The sequence below is a fragment of the Heliconius melpomene genome, chromosome 15 (assembly GCF_056956725.1).
Source record: "Heliconius melpomene rosina isolate 202511_hmr_F chromosome 15, ASM5695672v1, whole genome shotgun sequence".
Taxonomy (NCBI): domain Eukaryota; kingdom Metazoa; phylum Arthropoda; class Insecta; order Lepidoptera; family Nymphalidae; genus Heliconius; species Heliconius melpomene.
In genome coordinates, this window is record NC_140403.1 from 1,896,503 (window position 1) to 1,919,511 (window position 23,009).

Sequence of the window (23,009 nt, forward strand, 5' to 3'; positions counted from 1 at the left end):
CGTCTCATTGAAATAAGATAAAGATGGTGGTTCTATACATAATGACACCTACCGCCGTGTTTCGTAATATTATATAGTGTTTTTTCTTTATATATTCTGAATTTTAGTAAAAAGCTCTAGGTATTTTAGCCTTTTTATGCAAGTAATTTACTTTTTAAATGAATTTAGATAATATGGCTGGACAGAAACGCTTTTTCTAACTGGGTTACGAAAAAACCTATACTAGGGCTATATTCTTTAACTTCATACTGTAAATCGTACACAGGGTATAATGTTAAGACACTCAGTTCCCGTTGAAACGGGAATTGTCTGTTGAGTGGCAGAACTCAACGCCGTGGTCCGTTATCCGAACTAGAAATTGTAAATATTAAACGATGATATCTGAACATACCTACATATAATCCGATGTCTTCAAGATTCGGCGGAAAGTGGGGAACGGAGGTGGCTTGTTGAGAACGAAGTAACCTAGTTGCCCAGGTTCCCTCTGCCTTGCCATGTGGCCTAATGAAGTAATGGTTTCAGCACCCATTGAAGAAATATTTCATTCAATGCAACCTTCCATTTTGATACCTAATAACGGGGATATGTAACCAGGCAGTATTAATATAATCTCTCCGTTCCACTAATATAAAGTAAGACATGTTGCGAATTATTTCCAATTGACCCGTATAACAGAGCTGAACGGGCGCAGTGTTGAGGCGCGGCTAACTGCTAACACGAATCAAACGGCCATGAGCCATTCATCCATTATGCTGGTCGATTTGAAAACACCTGAGTCATCGTTATCAATCTTGCCGTATCTATCGTCCGGGTGTTCCCCTGCACCTTCGGATTTCGCATTTACGTCAAATTACCTTGATATCATGTTATATTTTGTGTGTTAAAATAAATATATTTCTATTCTTTTTTAATAGCTTTACTCACATTTTAGGAAAGTAGGCAAATATAAGCTAGCAGTAATAAAAAGAGAATAATAAGCGAACTATGGACATGGCCTCTGGAGGAGGCACTCTTGCTTCCGAATTAAAGGTAGAACTGATCTTCAAAAGGGCTCATTCCAAAAATAAAATCAGTGGTCAAATCACCGTTCCCTCGAAGCTTTGAACCCACAATGATTATGTTTAGGTTAATCTAGCTAACTGTTTTGCCAGAGCAGTAATGTCGTAATTACGAGGAACAATAAATAAAAATGCAACATGGAGGATTTTATTGATTAATCAATTAAATTTTTTACATCCTTATTACTTATTTCCTATTAAAGAGTAACTACACTCATGCCTTCGTCATCGATTAAACATTCAAATTAAAACACGTTATTGATATTTACGTTATACTATTAACTTACTTTGGTAATCGTTTTTTTATTATTATTATTATTATTTATATTTTTTAGATTCACTAGAGAGAGAGATTCACTTCCTGTGCCTAACCTAATTTATTCAGGATGCTGTATCCTGAATAAATCAGGTTTTTTTAAATCAGGGAACCTAGTTTTAAGACACTATGGAGAATGGGAACATTCTCCACGGAATTCTGGATGTATTGTGTGTTGAGTGGCGGAACGAAGCTCCGCGCTTTGTTTCAACGCCAGGGCGAAAACTAAATATTTATTTTCCTTGAAGGAGAATCGAACCCACAATCTGTCACGTTTAAACGTGCCTTAGGAATTACATAATATTTTGCTATTATTATTATTAATAAAAAATATTTAATTTGCTTATAATATGAAATATCCTCACTAGTGTTACTAACATATTAACATACTAAGTAACCGTCGCGGTCGTGGCAAAGTGGCATAAGCAAGTGCCTGTACACCCGACGGTTGTGGATTCAATTTGCAGTCGGGAGAATTATTATTAAACAATATTTTCTTTTCTCCTTTCTGGTAACAAGATGTTAGCGAAGACTAGAAAATCGACGAAAAGTATTAAACGGAGTGTCTCAGCATTAGGTTCTCTCTGCCTAAAAAAATATATGATACCCTCACTAGTATTACTAACATATAGTTGTACCTACTATTATTGCACATTTAATTCACGTTTGTTTTCTCTTGCTGCAGCCGGACGAAGGAGCCGACAATCAGGTAGAGCATTCCGCTACTATGTGTTTACTTTGTGTTGTCTTTGTCGTGCCATTGTTTTGTTCTTTGTGTATCTACATGTTTAACTAACTAACGTATTGTGTTTTGTTATAGTGTTGTTGTTGTTTTTGTATCTATCTGTATTTGTATTCTTTGGGGCTAGTAAAAAACTAGAGAAAGTTAATTGTAACTTTCGTTCGTGTCTACATGGGAATTTATGTTGTTGATTGTTTAATATTACTTATCTTAAAAGATGAGGTCTCGTGGCGCAGCGGCACAAGGGCGTGACTGTAACGCAACGGTTGTGGGTTCGATCCCCACTCGAGGAAGTGAATTATTATTTCTTCATATTTTAATTTCTTCGCTCTGGTACCAAGCCAAACATCTGGCGTCGACTTCCGTCACTCAAACTGCAATATCTTGAAAAAATTGGGGGAAAGTGGGGAACGGAGTGTCATCGCTAGATTCCCTGTGGGTCAGGGAATCTAGGGAATCTAGCGATGACACTCCGTTCCGTTCCGTGAAATGTGTGAAACCCTGTGAATCTGATCATCTTATGAGATAAAATATCTCTGTATAACCTTGTTTGATGTGGCATTAGAGAATTTATTTAAGTTTTGTAATAACTATTTAGGTATTTAAACTAACTCGTTGTTTTTTTTTTTTGTTCAATAAAGCAACACCTCTTAACTTTCAACGTATTTACTTTGACAAATCTTCTATAACTCTATTCGTTCCACAGTTGTTCACAGCAAGTGTAACGCATCTCCACGATGCGCGGCGTTCTCAACCGCCCGACTCGGGCTTCTCGGAGCCCGTCAACAACAACATCAGCGAGGACAACAACAACGGCCCCATATCGCTGCGGGAAATGCAGAACATTGCGAACAACAACGCCGCGGCGTACATCGTCAGTGAGAATGAAGAGAGGAACCGTATAAGTCGCGACTCGGTCGTTGAATTTGAACCGCTGCCCTCTGGGATAAGGGTTGTCGATCCATTGGAGAGGTGTGCTGATTGGTTTGGTGAGTCCTAATTACCTTGTGATTTTTGGTTTAAATGAATTAAATTTGTTGCACACTCATGTTTAGATTATAAATAAATTGCAAAAAAGGATTTACTCATGTTGTCTGAATCCTTTTATGGGATAATTTAATTGGTTCATGGGAATTGGGGAAATGTTTCGGATATGTAGCGTATAGCGTCTTAAGTTTTGTATTAAAAAACTTTCACGTGTGCTCTCTACAGTTTGTCAATGATCAGGTCCATGATTATTTTACTCTTACATAAAGAATCGCTTCATATTACACAATACTTTTTGTCTTCTTTAAAAAGTATAGGGACATACATTGAAATGTAATTATACTTAATTTAAGTCAACTCAATTTCTAACGAGTTCCAATTGAGAAAGAGCCTCTGACAGCCAAAAGTCGTTATTTTATCAAACCTAATCAAACCTAAAACCTTATCTACGCATTTACCCAAAACTGGTGAGTACTATCAGAGAATATGAAATTTAGATGGTGTTTACTTTGGGTGGTTAATAGGTATTTTATGCATCTGGAGATAAGTAGTATTAACTTTTAAAGTAACCGCCGTCTCTGATGTGTCGGGTGCATGCGCAAAGAAACCGCCAGGTTTTATAAAATACCTACGGTCTGGATGCACGGGCTCTCGGACCACAATTTAATGTTTGTGATGATGATCATGTTGAATGGGACAATACAATTATAATATTAAATTATCGGGACATATTACAAACAATTTATCTAATTAGCGCTAGTAACTGTTCAAATATAACAATGAGCTTGGAATATGATTACAGGGTAGTTATGTCGGGACATAACACTAATGATTAAAAAAGAAATGCTTATATCATGTTGTGACGAATAATGACACGAATTAATGGCTTTTACTTATAAAATTTATAATTAAAGAGTTATCCTATCATTACATTAATGATCCTGTCGACTATAAGTGTTACATCTTTAAATTATTTTTATCATTCTGATTCCAAACAACTTTTATAAGCTCGTTTTTATATAATAGTAAAGTCCTTCTTTCAGAAGTCGGCTAAAATTATAATAATTTATAATTACGATTATTCATTGAAAGTCGAGAGGTGATTAATGTGCTATTTTTTTTTCATTTCTGCAGCTGGAGAGGATTTCCCCAGGAATCAACTGCAATATCTCAGAGAAATCAATCGAGGATGGTTTGGAAGAGTAAGTTTTTATACCTATCTACATCTTTTATTTATATTTTAACCAGTGACAAAGAATTTTGTGATGATTCATCTAAGTGTAAAATGCAAAATTGTTATATATAAATAATGCCTTCTTTATTTAAGTCACGCTACTACTACTGTATTCCACACAAACAAGGCTTGGCAGAGAGAACCTGGGACTCTAATGTTAAGACACTCCGTTGCCAATTCTGTACTCCACTTTCAGCTGATTTTTTGAGGCAATGCATGTTAAGTGGCAGAACTCAACGCCGCGCCACCAGACACTAGCCTCGACACCAGAGCGAAAAAATGGAAATATAAATTTAGATAAATATTTCATCTCCTCGAGTGGGGATCGAACCCACAACCAGTCGGTTTTACGTTCACTTTCTGTGCCTCTGCGCCAATACTGGCCTCAATTTAACTAAGTTATTTATTTTCGACTATGTTATTTATTATTTTCTTTTTCTTTTCTACTTTTACTGGATTTTTTTGTACATTTCACAGGTAGTCGAGGGTGAAATAGAAGACGGGCCCAGCACGAGCACAGTCGCTGTGAAAATCCTCAATCAGAACGCGAGTCTTGAAGATAAAGCGCGATTCTTGGACGAAGCCCGCCTCTACAGGGATATGAATCACGAGAACATTTTGGGTTTCGTCGCCAAATGCCTTCAAGAAGATCCGTGGATACTAATTTTTGAACTGTGCTCATTGGTGGGTAAAACAAACAAAATAATTAAGGCTAATCCCTGTATAATTAATTGTGTTTTTACTTGTTTATATAATGTTTGCATTTTTAGCGTTATATATCTTTCATATATAACTATAGTGTTAGAACACTCTGTTTTTCTATTTTTTACCCAATTTCGAAACTTTGTATGATAAACGACGCTACAGTAAGACTCACAAACAGACACGTCAAACTTTTAACAAATAAAATCCGGACATGATCTGTGAAATTACACAACAATTACATACTTATACAGTTATACAGTCCCACTACACTACAATGACTGCTATTTAATTAATAATTCTATTTTTATTTTCTAATTCCAGGATCTCCATCAATATTTAACAACGAACCGTCCAAAGATGGCCATTTTGAACGAGAGCGGTGTTCCGTTGCAGCTGATGTGTGACGTCACGTCCGCTCTGGCGCATATGCACTCTAGAGGCTTCTTATATGGGTGTGTATTGTTGTTTTTTCTTTTATAGTACGCTCGACGAGCCGTGGCCACTCTGAAGTTTGGTGTAGTTTTTTGCGCAGATTAAGATTTTCGTATTTTTTTACTTTTGTTCATTTTCTTTTCGATTATGCAATATGATAATGTTCAGATAGCCTAACTTAGGTGGGCAGGACTCGTCGACTGTACTGTAGGCATTTTATTATTTTTTCATTTCATGTAGGCAACAAGTGCTAGAATACTTAGTTCTATAATTTCTGCTCAATTTTTACCACATTGCGAGTAATACGACATGAGTGGTAATACTTATGGCGCTCAAAAAACTGCAAAAGTAAAAATATTTAATTTAATTAGTTCAAATGGACATAGAAGCCACAACCATTTAGATTGTCAAAAATATAATAAAAGCAAACATCGTTTGGTATTTTTAAGAATCTTGTAAATGTAATTTTTTTAAAGCAGTTGCAATAGAGTTGTATATTTAAAAAAAAGTTAAATTATTTAACCCATTCTATTGATAATTCTTATAGATATTCTGGTTCTTTTATTATATTTGTAATTGAATACTGAAATGTAATTATCAGTTACATTTTATTTTACCTAAAAGATTTAACTTTCAGCAAGTGAAAGTGGCTTATTAGCTAACTCTTTTTGTAATTCTGTGTAAGAATAATTTGGTAAAGAGTTTTATTTTCAAAAAAAATTGTTCTTGAGATGAATTTGTGTTAATTTAATTTTATATTGCAAGTGAATGTTGAATTTTATAATTTTCTAGTTCAATAGTTATTTATGTAAGACAATTAATTGAAAATTGTGGGTTTAATCTCAAAATGTGTAACGCGATCATATTTTAAATAATTTCATTTCCCCCCTCGTAGACTCCACCGCTTATCACATGTCTCCGAAATCTCTCTATGCCTATTCTGAATACGGGGAAGTGCGTGAAGCTATGAAAAAATTTACGCGATTTGAGCCTTTTTAGCCTACCATTTATTCCGTTTAGTTTTTACCCACACTACGAAAATATTGCATACTTATACTAAATAATAAAGATCTTCTAACATAATTACAACTTTGTTAATAAAGGAGACTGAAACTTTAAGGCTTAAATGTAAAGAATGAAATGAGTTGTGGTCTAAAAAAAAATGACATTTTTTTTTTCATTTTTAGAATAGCAAATAATAATTAATTGACACTCTAAAAGTGCAGAAAAATAAAAAAAAATAGTTTGAGATCCTTAACCGATTAAATTCAACCGTATTTTAAATGACAGATGTGACAGCTGATTGACAATGACATCGTGTCTAATGACTTTTGCATTTTTTGCTTCACTTTTGTTTTCTCGAAACGCCATATATCAAGAATTCAATTCAATTCAATTCACTTTTGTTATTGAGAACTTGTACTTCTTGTTGAATTCTGAGAATGTCGAATACATCGAGCAAGGTATCGCCATGTAGAAGATTCGACAGGAGGAGCCGGTGTACAAATTTCTAGGTACTCAGCTCTCAGATTACCAAAATTTATAGAATTTTCAGGGAGGGAGTAATGAAGCTGAATTTTAAATCATACCTTTTTTATCTCTTTACATTCTGGGCCCAAAAAATGTATGGAATTGTTTCAGTTTCCTTTGAAATTTAACTTTAAAATTTATAAAATTTGTTTCTGATGATATAAAAAAATCTTTTATTTGGCTTATAATTATAATCTACTATTTTTTTTGCAGTTATCTCTGGAGCGGCAACGTATTGATTCGTGGTACGGACAACCCCCGTGCAGTCATCGGCCATTATTCCAGAAGTGAGCCTCAACATAACTATCAAGCGCCGGAAATTATAAGGAATCAGCCCGTTTACACTGTAAGTATATATAAATTAGCGTCACGCTGTATTCCGCATACACCAGGGTAGGCAAAGGAAACCTAGTGTTAAAACATTGCGTTTCCCAATTTCCGCCGAATTTTGTAGGCAACACTTAACTTACCTTACTTAAACTTAAACTTGAATACTTAACTACCGAATTATTTACTTAATACATTGTAATGTACATTTCTGTTTTAATATATATTATAATGTACCTAAGATTTCTAATGTAAGAATTAGTGAATTAGGGTTATATTTTTCTAGCTCCCATAAGAAGATTCAAAAGTTATGAAAAGCAATTTATCTATAATCAAATAAAATAAATGGTATTAGGTAGATGGTAAGTACACGTGCACGGCAAGCGCAGTTTTTCCCCAATCCTGAATCTTGAAATGTCGGTGTTTTACCAATATACAAATAACAGTATGAAAATGTCGGTGTTTTACCAATATACAAATAACATAATGAATGAAAACTAAAGATTCAGTCAATTCAGAGAAACAGTTGTATAAAAATAACTGTTGCGGCAATTCGCATATTTGTCGAACTAAGTAATTTAAATTGACATGACTTTTTTTTTTATGAACCGATTGCACCGAATCCTAGATGTTAACGGAAGCTTGCCAGAATCCAATAGTGAAAATAGTGAAAACCGCATTTAAATCAGTGAAGCCAATTCTGAGATTAGCGATAACAAACGCATAGACGAACTGAAAAAACAGACAAAAATTTAAAAAAAATCATTGTTTTTGGTCAATATATATATATATATTTTTAAATATATTTTAAGTACAAACACCGATCCCCTTAAGATTTTGTATTAATATTCTATATATTAATATGTGAAATGACTACTCTTGTTTTTACTTTGCTGCATATAGTATGGCTGTAAAGATGTGGCTACACTGGAACTACAGGGTGTAGTAATGTTTTCTAAATTTTGCTCATTGTTCATTCTGGAAGTAAATAGTCACTAGTAAGACAACATAAAATAAAATATTCGCAACCATCTGCAGCTAACTTCACTGTGGTCACGAGCTATCGACCTTACTGTGTATATTAATTATAATTAATGAGAGTATTTGATTCCAGACGTCGAGCGACATACACTCGCTGGGCACGCTGGTGTGGGAGATGTGTGCGTGGGGCGCCGCCCCGCCCGATGCGCCGCCCCCACCTGACCTGCCGTGCCCTTATAGAAGCCATTTGTAAGTATTTGTTATATGTTCATTGCTATATCTGCTGCCATAACGTCTTGACAACAAACATTCATTTTTCTATTTTAATATTGCATATGTATGAGTAAGAAACTTATAAACTGACATTCTAAGATTGTTTCTGGGCTTTAAGTTTGTTTTTTTCTAATGAAATAACACTAACTTCTAATTCCAGATACCAAGTTATGCAGCTATGCTGGAATCCAAACCCCGAACTACGTCCCACCGCGTCCCAAGTCCACGCGCTCTTACATCATTTACACGCGAACCATTCAAATTCGAATTCTTCCAAAGATGACGGCTACGCCAGCAACGACTTTGAAGAGAGGTGGCAGAGACTCAAACCTAATACAATACCGAAGTTAGACGAGCATGTCGCCATAATACACGCCCCATCTACGTCCATGACGTCAAATTTCTCAGATTTTAGAGGTTCAGATGAGGATTTTGATAATGGCCACACTATACAAGATTCACTCAGTGTTGAAATGGATACCGCTGTTTCGAGATCTAGCAGTATTATGTCGGATAGAGATCCTCTTTCAATACAAATTAAATCGGAAAGTCTGACCAATTTACATGGTTCTTTAGAAGATGTCAGGAATATCTACCTCACGCACAATGAAACGCCGGCGCTGGAATGTCATCAAGGAAATATTAATTTAGAGGATAAAGAGAAGGAACAGGATCGATCGGACAGTTCAGTTGATCCGTGGCTAAAAGATATCATAACGGATAGCCAGGACGATGTCAGTTATTACAAAGATGTCAGCGATGTTATAAAGAATCTCGATAATATACTCAATTCGGAAAAAACATCGAGCTCCGAATCGAGTCACCAAGCGAGTCCTTCGAGAGATAATTTGAGTTTAGAGTGCAAGAAGGATTATCCGATGCAAACTAGTATGGTGAAGTCCCCAGGAATTAGTAACTTCCAGAACATTCTCGATACCGGTTTCGATTCGAAGTCAGAGACTGAGCCTTGTGATGATGATGAATTAGATCGTGATACTGTTGGCACGTTGAGCCATTCTTTTGAACGACATAGTGATTCTCTAAGCCAACAGACACTTGAGAATATTACACCGGAAACGCCTATTAAAGATTTGGATATCTCTAATAATATTTCAAAAGAAACAGATATCGAACAAAATATTAGGAAAATAAATGTTTTTAATATTCATAGTGATTTGCCAAAAGAAAGTAGCGTAGATAGTAGTGATAGTAATGTACCTAAGTTGAAGGAATTATGTGTAGCGTCAATGCCTAGTGTAAGTAATGAACAAGTGATTTTAAAACAAGACTGTCAAACATCATATGATAATAAATTTACAGATAGTAGAACTAGTACAGATACCAAGTCAGTAGATATTAGTACAGCGTTTATAAGCAATGAAATAGGTTATATAGAAAATCAATATTTTATGCCAACTCAAAATGAAGAGCAAACTGAAGATATGAATAAGTTTAGTTCGGATACAAATTTGCCTGTAGAATTCGCTAGTATACCTAAAGAACCTTTAAATTCGCTAGTCAGACAAAGTATTTTTAATGAAAATGAGCCTATAAAATGTTTAAAGGAAGAAAGTCTCGCGACAGAAGATAATCCTCAAGACGAAGTAATCAATGACATAAGTATTATACATGAAAAAAATGAACCTGTATTATCTTACCAAGAAGTAACAGATTATTTGGAAACTGAAGAAATCGTCGTAGATCGGGTACCGGATATATTATTTGATGATAAACACAATGTTAGTGAAAGGAAAACATTTCAATCAGACATTAAAATTCCTTCCAAAGATATTAAAAATTGTCCATCAGATAAAAGTTTACCATCACCAAGTCCCATGAGATTTGAAGAAACAAAGTCAAGTATGATAAATGATGTGCCTTCAATGTCCAGTTCAACTGTTGAAAAAAATATTAAAGAAAATAATGTAGTCAGCAATAATGATATATCGGCAGACATAGTTGAATCCAAAATTAATAATGATCATATGATAATGATAAGAGATACAATTCAGCAAGAAGATATCTCTTTAATGAAGCATCATATATCTGATAATAAAAAACATGTAAGAGATGAAATAATATCTGAAGACAGTATCTCCTTAGTAATAAAAGATCTGAACGAGTTGGAGGAATTAAATAAATCTCAACTTCAAGAAAATAATCAATCAATAAGTATTAAGTCAGAAAAGGTTGCAGATTCTTTTAAAGACATAAACGTTAATGTTAGTTTTGAACGGTATGATGAGCAAATTGGGAATATGGACGTAGTAACCAACCATTTAGAAAGTATTGAAACTACAGAGCAACCTGAAACAGTACAAAATTATATAGAAGTTTCTAGAGAAGTCTCCCTCTTAGATGTTAATATTGATCTGCAATCACTTGAAGCTAGGCCTGAAGAAGTACAAAGTAGTGATGATAATGTTGGTTCCATCTCCCAAGCCGAGTCGAGTATCGTTGAGGACGTCACATATAGGTTAGATGAAATAACGAAATCCAGATCTGATGCTAACGAAGTGGGAACTGTCAAACCTAACGACACTACGATATATATGGATCTCATTAATGATACTGATAGTAAAATACTTAAAGACAGCAGCGTAGATGAAAATGTTAAATATATAATACAATCTTGTCTAGAAACGTCCAACAGCGAAGCTCCTTGCGATCTCACCAAAAATGAATCTACCGTATATTTAGATCTGCCTAGTATTATAAAAGAAAATAGTGATTTCTTGAATACAGAGAAAAGTATTAGTAGCCGACATATAGAAGTTAAGGATAATATATGTACCAGTACTCCGAAAGGTAGTGATCCATCTCACGAGAATACTTTAGAAGCACAAGAAAATACCGAACTATCTGAAACAAAAGTACCTGAATATACCACAGGGTCTCTAATGAAGCAAGAACAAAGATGTATCACAGAAAATATCAGCCCTTTTGAATCTCCATCAAAAAGTCATCACACAGACACATATGATGAAAACAGTTCAGTAGTACTTGGCCCTTTTGAACATTGCAGCCTTGAATTATTTAAAACCATCAAATCAGTGCCCGAATTGACTGATCTCCCCAAAGAGGAATTGCTAGCGTTCTCATTGCACTTTAGCGAAATTAATCTCGAAACACCATCGCCGTTGTGTGATGGTAATTTTCTAAACGAAGTGCCAGACATAATACCTGATGAAATGCACTTCGACGAAATAGCTACTCTAAGTGAAGCGAAACCTGAATCTCAAACACCTATAAACACAGATGAAACAGATGAACAATCTTCCACTGAAAAACGAGTATCGCCACTGACGCCGCCAAATTCACCGGGAAATTTTCTAGCGTCAACATCCCAACAGAAATACGTAGTTGATCGAAATCTTGATGCAAACGATTCTAAAAACGAAGTAGTGGATTTGAATCAGATAGATCTACAAATGACTACTAAGTTGGCGATGGCGGACAATGAGAATAACATGAATATTGAATACTCGGGGCCGTTGACTGAAGAGGGTATAACGTTAAACGATTCAATGTTAAGAGATAACGATGCTTTACCAGAATCTTATTTGGCGGGGAATGGGGGGTCCGTTGAGGATGTGGGGGAGGATCTAGTGATCGACGAAGAACGAATGAAGGAATTGAGAAATGAATTAGAACTAAAATTGCCATTAGCTCAGGTAATATATATATATTTCTTTTTTTTTTAAAACATGTCACATCATTTAATGGTAGACATAGAGTTAAAAAAAATATTCTCTCGAGTAGAAATGCACCCACAACCATTGCCTTTACAGTCAGACAATTCCACTGTGCCAGTGTAATAAGTAAAGGTCTGTTTGTAGCAACTTATCCTATACTACAAATATTATAAATGTTTCTTCCACTTTCACACTAAAACTACTGAACGGATTTGTATGCAACTTTACAATAATTTATATAAATATATAACATATATTTTTTTACAGTAATATATTCTGATGCATTATGCTATGCGTCAGAATAACATATAGGCAATATATAATTATACATAATTTGGCTATAGTGTAACAATAAGTTTAAGCGGACGGAGCGGCGTGTTGGTTGCTAGTCACTAAAATATAGGTTTTTATGTTACAGGTAGCAGGTATAGAACCCCCACTGCCAGTAGAAGCGGACTGGTCAGAACTTCCACCTCCACCAGAACTAATGTTCACTTATGGTGCTTTGTCCCCGATCGCTGAAGAGACAAAGATGCAGTTAAATGCCTATGAGAATGATGATCAATGTTAGTTTTTGTTGTTTATTCAATTGTAGATGTTAAGATTTGAATATTTTTCCATTTGAAATATTTTTTCTAGCTAGACGCCGTATTAAGAGAAATGGAAAACGCAATACCTTGAATCATATTAAGATACTGCATTTCCGCACAATCAGTGGAAATAGGTCATTCCCACGATTGGAAATTGAAACCACAATGTTAATTTACTTATATTTGAAATTTATTATTATCAAGAATTGCTTATTTTGGTTTTATCAGTGTCTCTTATAAAAATTTAAAAGATTTATAAATTAATAAAAATAATATAGCAATACAATTTTAAATACAAATTATAATTTAAAGAATATGTTAAAGAACATATTAACATGTTGTTTCAAAATAATTTAATAACAGTAGAAAAGTTTGATACTGTAATTTATATTCATTTAATTAAAAGCACGGCGTTGAGCTCCACCTTGCATATGTATATTTTCATTTCTTGGCTCCGGTGACAAGGCAAAGCGCTACGTTGTGTTCCGTCACTTAATACGCATTGTCTCTAGCAGCGGAAAGTGGCGTACGGAGTTTCTTAACACTAAGTTCCATCTGTCTACTCTGCTATTTGTAGGATAGAGCGTGAAGCTGAACATCCCAAAGTTTCACATTAATACAATTGAACTGTAGTAGAAAATTTTATTCATTTTTTTCATTTTAAACATATAAATAACATATTAAAATTTCGAATTCGCAGGGAACATCTCAATTCGTACCGAGTCATCGGCCTCGTATCCGGAACCCTGTAACAATTCAACAGATGAAGTCACTGACCTACCAACTGGGGCCAACGCTCCGTATCAACATTCTCACTCGACATACACTATACAGTCGAAAGAGAACTCGTTTAATCACACGTTTACTATACATAAGGAAGGATTGAGTAGTAAAGAGTAAGATTTTTATTTTTTTCAGAATATGCTGCTGTATCCCGCCTTTGGTGAAAACAAATGTGTGATATACATGTAATAGTAGTAGTAAAGTTTTTTTATATATCTATAAAATATTTCATAACCTTAATATTGATCACATTTTTTAGTATTATTTCTGTATACATTTAGTTCAAAAAGATATTTATAAGCATGACATAAGCATAACATTTGTCAGAGAGTAATGAAAATAAGTTAAAATCGAAAATATATTTGACGTGTCAAAAGTATAGAAGAAAATCCCCTTTTGTAATAGGAATTCTGTATTGCAATATGTATAGCGTGAAAAATGAGACCCAAAAATGAATGCACAATATTGTAACTATTCTGATATATAGACATTTTTTACGAATCTGTATTATTGTACGTGTCAATAATTTTTACAGAATCACAATGAGCGCAGACAGCCTGAACGCCAGTCCATTAAAGAAAATACCAGAAATTCAATCGCCAATCGACGACAAAACCTACACTAAGAACGACGAAGAGAAAGAGTCAATCTGCGAGAGACTATCGCAAGTTTCACCTTTCCTCCTAAGTCCAACCACAGATACATCTGCACCGGAAATTTCGGATAACGCTTTAGGAGTATCTACATTCTCGAAAACGACCGTTCCAACAGATGCAAAGTCCTCCAAACCATCCGAAACCCAATGCTTGTCGAAAGCTACAAGCATAGATTTGTGGTGTTCGAACGACACATTATATAATGTTGAAGAAAACTTCGATGATCTCGTCGTGGATCCCGATTGTCCCATGGACTTCGAAGAGAAGGATAAAAGCGAGAGTGAGGACACACTCACTCACAATGATGATGAGAAAGAAGTCAGTCACTGCTCCACGTATATTGTTCACGATAGTAAATCTGAAGTTTGCGAAACTTTCTCACCGGATTCCATTACGGCAAACGACAATTACACATATACGAAACTCAAAACGGATGTCGTTACCCCCTCTGTAGTGACTAAATCGGATTTAAATGATTCCACAAAATCTCAAACTAAAGATTTAGCGTATTGTACTCTCATGTCGGGCTTGCCCTCATATTCCAACTGTACTATGGAACTAGCATCCGGTATGGAGGACCCATGGAAGTTACCCCAGCCTGAGTTGGTACGAAAATTTCCGATAGGAGATGAGTTTCACTTCACACCACCGAAACAGTTGGAAAAGAAAGAATTCAGTGCTATTGAAAGCCCACAAACTTCAGAGTCTCGTTTAAAGAAAATGGAAAGTGTGGACATGTCATGTCTTACAGATAATTCGGGAGAAATAACAAAAAATGAAGACAGTCCAGTTGCGGTCGAAGTGAATAATAGTCCAAATCTTCATTTTAGGAACATGGCCCTTCCAGTAACAAGTACACCACTCTTCGACACTGTCCAAGATGGTGAAAATATTGAGCCTGTACCACTAGAGCTACCTCAAACTAAAGTGGACACTTCAAACTGTTTTTCAAACAATGTACCAAATTTACAGATGTTTTTTCAGCCCGCAGAAATCAGAACGCAAGATATTTCATCGAACTTGAGCAACGAGGCCAGCTCTGAGATTTTGCTTGAAGAAGACAGCAAAATGCTCAATAGCCATCAAACGACAGATATTTCAATTAATAAAACGCCCATATATTCGGATTTTGAGAGCTCAGCCGTAACGAAACCTCAAGACATCCACTCAAAAGAGACATCTAGTCAAAGTGTGGAGAGTGAAAATATTGAGCCTATACCACTAGAGCTACCTCAAACTAAAGTGGACACTTCGGACTGTATTCCAAACAATGTACCAAATTTCCAGATGTTTTTTCAGTCCGCTGAAATCAGACCGCAAGATATTTTGTCGAACTTGAGCAACGGGGCCAGTTCTGAGATTTTACTTGAAGGAGACAGCAAAACGCTCAGTTGCCATCAAACGACAGTTATTTCAGTTAATAAAACTCCCACATATTCGGATTTTGAGAGCTCAGCCAAAACGCAACCTCAAGACATCCACTCAAAAGAGAAATCTAGTCAAACTGTGGAGAGTGAAAATATTGAGCCTATACTACTAGAGCTACCTCAAACTAAAGTGGACACTTCGGACTGTATTTCAAACAATGTACCAAATTTCCAGATGTTTTATCAGTCCGCTGAAATCAGACCACAAGATATTTCATCGAACTTGAGCAACGGGGCCAGTTCTGAGATTTTACTTGAAGGAGACAACAAAACGCTCAGTTGCCATCAAACGACAGATATTTCAGTTAATAAAACTCCCACATATTCGGATTTTGAGAGCTCAGCCGTAACGAAACCTCAAGACATCCACTCAAAAGAGACATCTAGTCAAAGTGTGGAGAGTGAAACTAGCTCAGAGAATTTTCGGAATTTCGAGAGCTCGGTGAAAAGTCGCCCTCAAGACCTATCATCACTGATCGACGCAAGTTCACTTTTGTTGAAAAGCGAGAGGAGGTCCAGTGAACTCTTAACGGTTATAACGAATTCGGAATTAGAAACCACCAGTCACTTTGACAGCCACATGGTTACTCAACCTGAATCTCTTATCCTCTCACCTAACATAAGGAATTTATTTGAATCTCAAACAGTTCTCTATACGGATCTTGACAGGGAGGATGAAACGGAACAACCGCACTCGATAATTATAACGGAAATCCCTTTAATAGCGAGCAAACTTAGTCCGAACAGAACTTTTGATTCGCACACAAAAGTTAACCGTACAGATGTTAACAGCACATATGATTCCCATGCGAGTGGATACCAATCGAAAAATGTATGGCAAACCGAGAACACGAACGCGGAAAAAATAAACGGTCATAGTAAAGAAGATTTGATTCTTGATTTTCTAGAAAATGAAAATAGAGAAAATCCAAACAGTATTATTGAAAGTGCAGCTGTAGAACTTGTAGGGTCCATGCAAGATAATAAAGAGATCGAAAATAAAGCTACTAAAGAACCCATTGTATCGCTAACGGAACAAAAAGCTCTGGACACATTGTGCAACGGAACTAACGAATTATTTGCGACCGTTAATTTCTTAAACGAAACTTTTGAAGAGCTAGTTGAGAGCAATGTTGACGATAACGATATAGGCTTACCCGACAAAGACGAACAAAAAGTTAATTCTGAGAAATCAATCGAAATGGAATCGAAATCTACTAAGAATTTAGTAGGATCTAGCAAAAGCAAGGAAGAGACTACAGATAAGTCTGACGTGAGCGTCGTAAAGGAAGAAAAGCAATTGGCGTCTGTAACAAATGATTTTTTACAAAATGAAAAGAAATATTGCCAGCGTGATTCTTTTTTTCCACTTTTAAGTGACATAAGATTTACAGGTAACATATTTTTATAATTTTCTTCTTAGCTGTGTCCCGTGCATAGTGGGTAGGCATAGTAGGCTGGTAATCTAGTGAGTAGACACTTGGTTCCCATTAAGACACTTCTTAACTTTCGTTACTTTCCGCTGAATTCTAGAGGCATTGCTTGTTGAGTTGCGAAATTCAACGCTGTGCTTTGTCTTGTTATCAGAGCATGAAAGTGAAAATATTTCATTTCCTCAAACTATAAACATTTGCATATTATATTTACATATTGCAATAATATATAAAAATAAAAACATTGAGGTGATTATTTTAAATAGTGAGTTTATTTTGATACACACCGGTCTTCATTCCATATCTAAATGAATACTAAACAAAGCGTAGAATGGAGTTTTAACATTACTCTCTGTCTCTATCTACGCTATATGCGACAAAACCTAACTACAACACGGTCGATGACTCGTGGCTTGACCGTGAACTAGGTAGAAGACGACAGTGCAGATTGAATATTATTGATTTTTCTTACTTTTGATTATTTTTTCGAGTTGAAGTGTACAATCTTCACGACACATCAACCGTATTGTACTCAGCTGAATACGTATTAATGCAATTTAACTGAACTAACCCAGGTCCAGCCACAGAAATAATGACAACGTCGTTCACACAAGACTCGCCCACCGACCCGACCTCACCCGAGTGCGAGCAGGACAGCAAGCCCGGCCCCTCCGCCGACGTACTGAAAGAGTGGGACAGCGATAGCGACACTCACTCTAATTCATCCAGTGGCGAGTTCATATGGAAGGTTGGTGTGGCGTGATGTGTTTTGACGTTTGTGTGTTCGATTTTTGAATTTAGATTTTTTTTTGTTTTTTATTTATTTGGTAAAAGCGCTAATGTTGGGTGATAGCACTTTCAATTTGTTTTCTAATGTTGGTGTCATGTTGTTCGGTTTGCTTTTATTTTTTAAAAATAAGACATATTTTTTACTTTTATTTGTTCAAATTTGAAAACATCAAAAATAAATCCAAAGTAAAGATACCTTAAAAAATTTCTTTATGGGTCCGTTTTTTTGTTGGTAGTTGAGTTTTGAGGAAATGGTGTGGTTTTGTTTTTTTTAATAATACAGCTAATTATATATCACTATACAATATATATATATATATATGTATTTTAGGGCAATTAATTAATTTTGTATTTTCTTTTTTGTGTGTGTGTATTTTAATGTTTTTACTTATGCATTCCAGCCTGTGGTGGGATAGATTTATGTTTATGAAGTAAAATTTTAATGAACTATGTATTAAAATAAAATTATTTCAAAAATTTAAATAATACTTATATGAATAATTTTATGATTATTATGATGTTCGAAATAAATTTTATATTAATACATATGTAATATACTCGCTTGTTTTATCTGAGCCCCTCAAACTTTTCCCTAGTGTTAATACTCCTTTAATATTTTTTATTATAGATATGTACAATTATTTTTATAATAATAATTATAATTATTATTTAAAAACAATTTAAACTTTTATATTACTTATTACCTACTACTGAATTCTAGGATTTTATGTCATTATGCAACTATATAATTTTCGTTGTACATATCTATACAAATATATAAAACCCCGGTGTCGGTGTGTGCATGTATGTATATATGTAAAACATGTGTATGTGTGTGTGGCGCCAGGACGGCGACGGCCACGAGACGTCGCTAGTGCCGACCACGCACTTTGAACACGTAAGTTTGTGTTTTTATGTTGTTTTTGTTGTGTTTTTTATGTTATTGGGAATAGTTATGTTGTTTGGTTTAATAAAAATTTATTAAGAAAATGTTATAAATGACAATTTATATAACCTTTATATATCTCTATAATCTGATTTTAAATTACAATCAATAAACCAATATGTCGATAACAACACTATTATCTAAAGGTCTTATTTGGTCTATTACCCCTTGACAGGATTAGTGTAATCGATATAATACTATTTATCTAATAAATGTGACAAATAACAGTGATTAGTGATCATCTTCGTAAACTCAGAAAATGTTTAGTTTTAATTAAATATTATTTACGGGTTTTTGATCTGTCGAACAACATTACTGATTCAAACTTTTAAATATTCTTATTTTTGTATGTTATTACCATCGTCACAACCATAGCTTGTTCCATTTTTTTTTCAACACTAACTTTATAAATGTATATTTTATATATCTCACTCACTTAGACATTTGTAGGCTGTTTAATTAAATGTTACTTTTTTGAAAATTTCATTTACAGCTTAAAGTTACACTTAGTGAATCCATGACAAACTATTTCAGTTAAAAATATAATTTAATATTATTTGTTTTTGGTCAAAAAGTCACATCAGAAGGTATCTATTTACTCATATCATTTAGAACTGATACGAGGAGCATACGAAGCTCAATCAGTTGTGGCCGCCCTGTAGTTAGGCTTTCCGAACGTGTTGTTTACTCGGGAAGAAAATATTAAAAAAATAAAAATTAGCTAACTTCAGAGTGGCCACGACTTGCCGACCATACTGTAGCAAGCTTTAATTTTTTTCCCATATATACTTCTATAGCAACGAGACAGTGGTTCTCAACCAAGCGCTACGGATGAAGGTGCTGGTGAGGGTGACGCTCCTTCATCAGGCCAGGATTCCGGTTCAGGGTCTGAAGGGGATGAAGTGGAATTTGTACCCTCCTCGTGGGACTGCAGCGCAACACCTTCTAAGTCTTCTTTGAGGAGCTTGGAACAGCCTCAGGTATGAATTGGATATTTTTTTTTTTACTTTTAAGGTTTGTTTCGCTCATAGCAAGGTAATAATATAATGGGAAAACACTTTTTCCGCTCAAATTTCAGACACTGTTGCTGTTGAAAGTCAACACCTTACTATGTCTACCAGAGCAAAACATTTATAATTAAATAAAGAATTATAAGAAAAGTAATTATAAGAATTATTTTAGTTTAGTCTAGTCTAGTAGAACTATCGTGTCTGTAGTTAGACTACGTCGCGATGGGTATTTTTGAAGCTTTGGCTGGTATTTTTATTTAGTATATAGAATATAATATTTACAAAAATGAATAAAACACAACTTCAATGCATAAAACACAACTTCAAGTTATTAAAAAAGTCGCTGTTTTAAATTATTTTTCAAAATGTTTTCCTTGTGGAAATGTTTTTGTTATAAAAATAAATTATGCCACACCACTCATATTGTATGATGTATTTTTGTTTTTTCGGTATTACAGGAAATATACATAATTATGTGGTTGTTGTACTTAAATTAAATAATAAAGCGGTATTAATAATCCTATTTATAATAATTCTGTCGGGTAAGGAATTTTTCTTTTTAGTTTTGATGTTAAATCATATTAAAATAAATAAGTAAAAAAAAAACAAATTCACAATACTATCGGGTACTATTTTTGAGACTTCGTTTCCATTATCGGAAATGAATGCTGCGGTGCTTTGTCTATGTCACGGAAATTGAAAATAATTTTAAATATAATCATTCCACCGTGTGGGAATCAAACTAGGAACCACGAATCGAGTTCATAGTACAGACGCACTGCGCCACGACGACTTGAAAAAACAGCGTAAAGCTGATATTTCTTTTTCCATACTTTAGGACAACAAAAAGCATGTGGTGTTCAAACGTCAAAAGTACCACTGCGTGTACGAGTACCCGCGCGAGGCGCCCGACCTCGACGCGGACTCGCCCGCCTACCTGCCCGACTTCTCTACTTATACCGGTTAGAATTTATTATTTTCTTTGATTTTCACGATTATTACACATTTTAAATTGATCTATTTTAATCGGATTAATCGTGTATATTTAAGATTAGAACATTTTTGGAAACCGGACGTTTCGAACACTACAGTAGTCCGTGGTCACGGGTAGACCCATAAATAGATTAAAATAGTTTGATTTAAAATTATTATTTTTATGTCATTGTGTGTTTTTTGTTTTAATTTTTATTTGTTGTACATTCTTTTTTAATTTGTTTAGCTGTCTGGTGAGTTAATATAGCCCAAAATGTTAAATTATTTTTTATTTTTATATTTTTTTATTTATTTTAAATTATTCATTTTTAATGTTAAGTTATTTTTTACATCCTATCTTTGGTTTTTAATTTATTTGATTTTAGTGAGTCTATATTTGAATATATTTTATATTTTTTATTAGATTCATATTAATAAATTTCTATTAATTCCCCCGATAGGAAATCCAACCAGCAACCGTCGCGATTACACGCTTGTATAGTCTGGCAAATATGTTATTGATAATGGGAAGCACGCACGGCAAATTGCGCAGTATACTATGCGCAGAGAACGTTCGATCAGTGTTACCCTGTTATGTTGTTTTACCCCACGCTTAGCAAATCACATTTACCTATACGATAATTAAAATATCTGTCTATCATGTTTATGTTGTAGTTAATTATACAAAACGAAAATTTTATGAGGATACGTAAATATCGAAAAATAATCAGCTGTTCCATACATTGTTGTCGAGAATAAAATCAAGACTAGCCCGAAAAGTATAATCATTTTTTTTTGTCAATAAATAATTAATCAATTCTAAGCTTCTGCTTATATATCTAATGGCACATGATATTTATCTATATATATATATATATATACACACTTATGTACAACATAAACATTCAGTATGCATAATACAAGCTTATATACAATGCAATATGGATAAAGAAATATGTGGCAATATTTAAGATTATATATATAAAAAAAATATTGGGTAAATTATTTAAATAAATTTTGGGGAAAAAAAAAATGAGAGTGAGGTATCCCTTTGCCATACAAGTTACTGTGCGTCAGTGTGAGCGCTACGTCCTTACAGGAAATTCGCACCCACACGTCTTTAAAGGTACTATCGAGCTCACACTATATTGTTCAAACAAGAATATAATTAATTGTAAACAAAAATGCCTTTTACCGTTTTGATTATTTGCTTTATTATTTGTTAATTTTTATTTTTTACTTTCTTGCATGCATTAATTAACGTTTTAAATAAAACGGTAATAAAATTTTGATTTAATTTGGAGATATAATTTATTAACATCATTTATTTGTTAAGACCTCTATTTCCATTATTTAAAAAAATTTTTACTTACCCATAAGTTGATTTTGCATGTTGCCTAACGCCAAAATCTTGTATTTGTTTGCTTGTTTTATATATTAAATTTACTTTTTAAATTTTACTTTTTTTATTGAATTTGGATTGAGAAGATTTGTATGTGGCCTCATTATAATAATTTAATTTAGTTTTTTATTTAATTTACCATATCTTCATTTTGCATGTTGCTTTGGTGTTTTTTACTAATTTTTATAATATTACTAGATAAATATGCTCTACTACGCCATTCCGCATATATGATGCTATCATATGATATTATATTCATATTTCATAGTAATGAACTGATAGCGTTGCACTCGACTGTACCGTAGCCCGGTCACACCCCGCAACGATTCCCCGCGAGCCCTAACGGGGAATCGGTCCGGCGTGAGCGGGTGTCTATGTGCAGACATCAAAATACGCTTTCTGCGCAATTTGCCGCGCGTGCTTCCCATTATCAATAACATATTTGCCAGACTATACCACTATGTCATGACGGCCTCGTATATACTTTATACGATACAAAGTAATCACTACACCCATTCATTCTGTTTAGAATGCTTGTAAGCACCTTAAATATACTAATAATTTACTTACGAATATAATTTACGTTTTCAGATTGGGACCCGTCCAGCGCGGAGGATGCGGAGTTAGGTTACGGACAGCTATTGGGAGCACTAAACCCACATGACCTGTTCCCATTGAGGGCAGGGATTGCTTTTGGGGCTGGTGAGTGCCGAATTTTTTA

The 23,009-nt window shown here is 34.5% G+C and overlaps 1 protein-coding gene across 3 annotated transcripts in view; it reads left to right on the forward strand.

Moving 5' to 3' along the window:
* Positions 1-23,009, forward strand: part of LOC146531242 (uncharacterized) — a 44,736-nt gene that overhangs the window by 17,482 nt on the left and 4,245 nt on the right. Inside the window, exons 3-18 of one of the 3 annotated variants that reach the window (XM_085198286.1) lie at positions 2,060-2,083; positions 2,823-3,105; positions 4,238-4,305; positions 4,815-5,021; positions 5,364-5,494; positions 7,218-7,350; positions 8,446-8,561; positions 8,746-12,259; positions 12,699-12,846; positions 13,571-13,766; positions 14,189-17,130; positions 17,745-17,917; positions 18,806-18,856; positions 19,702-19,884; positions 20,753-20,876; positions 22,880-22,990. In XM_085198286.1, coding sequence (XP_085054412.1) covers positions 2,060-2,083; positions 2,823-3,105; positions 4,238-4,305; positions 4,815-5,021; positions 5,364-5,494; positions 7,218-7,350; positions 8,446-8,561; positions 8,746-12,259; positions 12,699-12,846; positions 13,571-13,766; positions 14,189-17,130; positions 17,745-17,917; positions 18,806-18,856; positions 19,702-19,884; positions 20,753-20,876; positions 22,880-22,990 — 8,404 coding nt within the window. The remainder of the gene's footprint in view (positions 1-2,059; positions 2,084-2,822; positions 3,106-4,237; positions 4,306-4,814; positions 5,022-5,363; positions 5,495-7,217; positions 7,351-8,445; positions 8,562-8,745; positions 12,260-12,698; positions 12,847-13,570; positions 13,767-14,188; positions 17,131-17,744; positions 17,918-18,805; positions 18,857-19,701; positions 19,885-20,752; positions 20,877-22,879; positions 22,991-23,009) is intronic. The other 2 variants (XM_085198288.1, XM_085198287.1) reach the window with 2 other exon arrangements.